Source organism: Otolemur garnettii, unplaced genomic scaffold, assembly GCF_000181295.1.
Source record: "Otolemur garnettii isolate 467f Iridium unplaced genomic scaffold, OtoGar3 scaffold00038, whole genome shotgun sequence".
In the NCBI taxonomy this organism is placed as follows: Eukaryota; Metazoa; Chordata; class Mammalia; order Primates; family Galagidae; genus Otolemur; species Otolemur garnettii.
Window position 1 is genome coordinate 9,146,099 of NW_003852433.1, and position 5,074 is coordinate 9,151,172.

Consider the following 5,074-nt stretch of genomic DNA (forward strand, 5'->3'; position numbering starts at 1 on the left):
TTTTTTTTTTTTTTTTTTGGCCAGGGCTGGCCTTGAACCTGCCACCCTTGGCATATGGGGCCAGCACCCTACTCCTGATTGGATTGTTGAGACAGACCCAGCCTCTCCCTTTGAAGCTTAGAGTCTAGTGGAGGGGGGGAGATGGTCATAACCAAACACACAGTTTAGATAAGAGCTCAGAGGGAGAGTGCTTTAACTGCCTAAAATAGTGAATTTGATGGAAATGGAAGCCAGGGCACACTGTACTTCTGTGGGAGGAGTTAGCAATTTGCAAACAAGTCTCCCAATTCCTTAAGTACTTTTCCAGTGGAGAGGTGGGTCTATGTCCACTTTCCCCTTGGATTTTGGCTGTGTGACTGAATGTCCTAATAGCATGTGTCAGAGTGGTAGGATGCCAGGCTCCAGGAACTCTTCTTCCTGTGCCCTGAGATGCTCAGAGCTGCCACATTGTGAGGAAGTTGGCAGCCTGTGAAGAGGACACAGGGAGAGGAACAAAGCTCACAAGCTCCAGCTTGCCACCCTACCACCTGTGGGAGTGAGCCATCTTGGAGATAGATCCTTCAAGCTGCCTCGGCTAATGTTGTATGGAGCAGAGACAATTCTTTTCCTCTGAGCCCTACTCGAATTGCAGATTTATGAGAGAGAGAGAAATGTTTGTTATCTTGATTGAATGAGTTTTAGAGTGGGTATTTATGGCAATAGGAACCGTAACAAAAGTATATACTGAGTTGAGAAATGAAGGTTGACTGGGAATGGAAGAGGGAAAAGTCTTTTAGCCAGAAGAAATAGCAGGTGCAAAAAGCCTGTGGTGGGAAGCATGCCATGAGTGGGAAAGGAGGGGGGTGTGGCTGAGACACAGGGAGCCAGAGGAGGCTGTGACTGGGGCTGGAGAAGCTAGCTACGGGCTGCTGCCATCAAGGATCTTGGACCCCCCCCTCCCCCCGCTCAGACTTTTGTCTTTGTCCTGAGAGGAATGGCAACCATGGAGGCTGGTGAGCTGGGAGTAATTTATATTTTGAAAAGATCACTCTGACTTAGGATGGGGAATGGGATGGAGGGGGTTGATGGAGGGGATGATGAGAATTTGAAAATAATCCTGGGATCACAGAGTTAACCAAATGATAGGACTGGATTTTAAGTCCTCTGAATGTCATTTCCACTGACTCTTGATTCAGCCCCAGAGCTAGGGAAACCACAGAGACATGGCTGGACCCTTCTTAGAGGTTAACCATGTCTCCCTGTGGCCTAAGAGGTGTGGAAATTAACCCAGATTTTATATCCTTAATCTCTTATTTTGTGTCTTTTCTCAGCCACAATAATAAAACAAATTCTACCTGGTTTTTTCCCTCCCAGCTTTTCAGCTGAATCTGCAGCTGAAAAACGAGGTCAGTGAGTAGAGTGGGAAAGACTGTTTACAGGGAGAAATCTTTTAGGACATGCTTGATTTTTTTTTCTCTCTCTGTCTAGTCTAGTTTGTCATCCTTAAAAGTTTTGTCTGAAAGAACTTATTCTAGTCTTAGATCCAGAGTGGGTGTGTGTAGGGGGGTAGGCGGGTGGGGAACAATCTCTTTTGCTTTTGTAATACATGGGATCAAATACTTTGTTAAAAATATTTATAAATGAATGCTTGTATTTTTGATACTTTTGTGATAAGGGTTATATCTATAGAAGTATAGCTCTTAGATGTGAGATGCATGTTAGCCTTAAGATTTTCAGCCATAAATTTAAGGATTTTAGGTAATCGAGGCCTAGAAAGACCAAACTCACTTTATCGCATAATAATAGCTAAGAATTGCCCAGCATGTTTTATGTTTTAGACTCCGTGTTGAGTATTATTTCATTTACTCCATATGACCAACTTGGAAGCTTGGTACCATTAATATGGACAAAGAAAAGGAGGGCTCAGAGGGGCAGGGACTTAACAAAGTTAAGCAGTTGTATGGGGGGATTGTCAGAATCCCCATACAACTTGAAGCCAAGTCCTGGCCTCCTCTAAGGCTTGTCTTAACTACTACACTGTCTTGATATAGGCAATCCCCTAATGCTATTTTGTAAGAGTCTCCCACCCCTGAAATGGATGGCTCTGTTGCAGTAATAGCTTCCAGTTTTATTTTAATAACCAGCCTTGTACAGCTCATAGAATCCACCAGATAAGACATAACCAAGCCGATGTCTACAAAAGGAGCAATCTCATGCATATTTAAACTTATGAAACTTTAAACAAACCATGTCTCACACACTGAAACATGGAATGGAGAGGGGAGAATTGTGTCCATGACCATGGATTAAAAACACCATCTAAACAACTGGAATGTTACACCTGGACCATTTAAATAGGCACAAGGACATCTTTAATAGTTGCTCTCCTTCCCCAAGTCGAATCTGCCTGTTAATGTAAGCCTAGCTTATATTAGCAAAAAAAAAAAAAAAAAAAAAGCCATGAGTTTATTCCAGGGAAAGGCTGCCAGCTGGCTGATGTCAGTAGGACTCTACGAGTGACCGAGTGACCTTGGGCTCAGGCTAAAAGACAGAACTTGTGCTGAGCCCTTGGGACCCTCGTGGAAACACTGAGCGTCCTTCTCTGTATCATGTACCCCTTCAAGCCCTGATGAGGACATTTGAATAGTTCTGACTCTAAAAAAGAATCTGACTTTTGGCAAAAGACAACACAGTCTCACCCCCTTCTTTTCTTGCCTGGACCCTCCTAGCCAGACATGCCCGTTGCAGCAATTTTTCGTGGGCTGAGATTGATGGTGTCTTTTAAACATGCCTCTCTTTGTCGCCCAGGTGATTCCCTTTCAGCATCGAAGAACTTCCTCAGAAGTCATACCCCTGGGGATTCTTTCCAGGTTCTCATTCCACCCTGAACAGGAGGGGATGGGCCCTGCGGGGCACGTTAGTGTGTTCCCACATGATACTTTGCTGTGCTGCTGGCTGCGGTAGGGGCTCTCCCTTCACCCTTTTCATATCTCCAGGCCACCAGAAGGCCTTCGGCATATAGTGGTTAGTTGTGCAACAAGAATGGGGCTGAATCGAGGCAGTCTTCTTTCTCTACAAACTTGCTTTGCAACTGATTGAGATTTATCTGAAGGTCCAAGACTCAATGCACTAGAGACCACTGACATCATCATGAGGATCTCAGGGGAAAGAGAAGAATGGATTTACTTCTCACTCCATGAGGCAGAACCTCATAAAAACCTGTCGCAAAATCTTGTTTTTTTCCCTCCAATGGCTGCCTTTCCTCTTCTCTCTCTTCTGAAGGGTCCCCTCTGCTCACCCTCCCAGCCAGTCTTCTGCATGTCACCTGTCTCCTAAGTGGATCAGGTTAGTTGTATTGAATGCATCATATTCTCCCTGCTTAATAAAAAAAAAAAAAAAGAAAAAGGAAAAAAGGTTCCTCCTCAGGGTATCCACTCCTTAAAAAGGCAAGAAGGAGAGATCGCAAATCATAAGTATTTTCTCTCATCTTAGTATAAATAAAAGAGTTCATAAACGAATATGCAAATATCAGGCTAGCTTTATTAGACAAACCCTTTGGGTACAAAATACCAAAATGGTGGACAAAATAGCAAAAAAAGAAAAAAAATCTTAGAAGTGGCAAGAAACTGACCAAGGCGGGGCATGGGAATCTCTAGGCCGACAATGAAGAGAGAATGGAAGCCAGAGAGGTAACCAGTTCTTTGGGCCTAAGGATATTTGCCTATTCTGAGTTAACTTTTCTTATAATAGCTTCACAGGGAACAAAACGGGCACACAAATCATAGCCTGGGGTCCACACAAATGAGAATTCAAAGAGGAGACCCCTCCCACAATAACCTGGGTTCCCTAGGGCCACACTTCAGGAGAGGGCTGCCTGGGGATATACCTGCCTCCATGTGGTCTCGCAGTCTGGGTTCTCATCCATCACCTGGACCCTTGAGCTTTAAAGAGGTCCCTAATAAGTGTCCAGTCCTCCCACCCACTCCAAACTTCAGGGTGTCTTGGACCAGAACCCCTATTCTATTTTAAATTTTTTAAAAATTTAGTCAAAAATTACAGAACATACAGTTAACTATTTTAAAAGGTAAAATTAAGTAGCATTTAGTACAAGGAGCTGCCTGGGCTGAAATCCAGGAGGTAGCAGGAGAGGGCAGCATTTAAGCTGGGCATTTGGTGGTAAGGAGAACTTGAAGTGGAAGAAGATGTGAGGACAGATTTTTAAGGCCCAAGGAGCAGCATGGAGAAAGGTCTGGGAAGGAGGGAAAGAGGCACATTTGGGGACCAGAAAGATTTCTCATGTACCTCTTCATGTAGATCTTAGCATGGAATATGAGGACAGACATAGAAGATATTCCACTAAATGCCAGAAGGTGAGGCTGGAAGGTAGGTGGCACTAGACGAAAGCAGTGGCTCCCAGCCATTTTGGCACCAGGGATCATTTTTATGGAAGACAAATTTTCACATGGACTGGGGGCTGGGAGGATGTTTGGGGGATGATTCAAGTGCACTAAATCTCCACCTCAGATCACAGGCATTAGATTCTCATAAGGACCTTGCAACCTAGATCCCTCGCATGTGTAGTTTGCAGAAGGGTTCACACTCCTCTGAGAATCTAACGCTGGTGCTGGTGTGACAGGAGGTGGAGCTCAAGCAGTGGTAAGTGTACAGATGAACCTTCATTCACTTGCTGGCTGCCCACATCCTGTTATGTGGCCCAGTCCCCAGCAGGCCAGGGACCAGTACCAGCCCACGGCTGTTGGGTTGGGGACGGCAGGACTAAAGAAGGTGTTAGACTTCAGGCTGAGAAGTGGCTCCTGCTCTGGGACAGCTGACGACGCTCAGCCCAGCTCACACTCAATGGTCCTTCCCAAGACCATCAGTGCCACACCTGCTGGGTCCACTTACCTCAACAAGGTGTCTCTGTAGTGGATTTCCGACATCTTTTTGGCTGGTTGGAATTTATTTATTTCTTCCTCTTTCAGTTTCTGAAGTTGTTGTTGCCTCTTTTTCAGCACACTCTCCTCCCTCAGCATGGCAAAATAGCCACGGCCTATCTTCACGGACTGGATCAAGATGCTAGAGAGAGGAAGGGAGA

The 5,074-nt window shown here is 45.1% G+C and overlaps 1 protein-coding gene across 1 annotated transcript in view; it reads right to left on the minus strand.

The window, feature by feature from the left end:
* CCDC60 (coiled-coil domain containing 60) overlaps positions 1-5,074 on the minus strand; it is a 170,343-nt gene that overhangs the window by 47,131 nt on the left and 118,138 nt on the right. Inside the window, exon 3 of the mRNA XM_003790000.1 lies at positions 4,885-5,055. Within this exon, the coding sequence (XP_003790048.1) occupies positions 4,885-5,055 (171 nt within the window). The remainder of the gene's footprint in view (positions 1-4,884; positions 5,056-5,074) is intronic.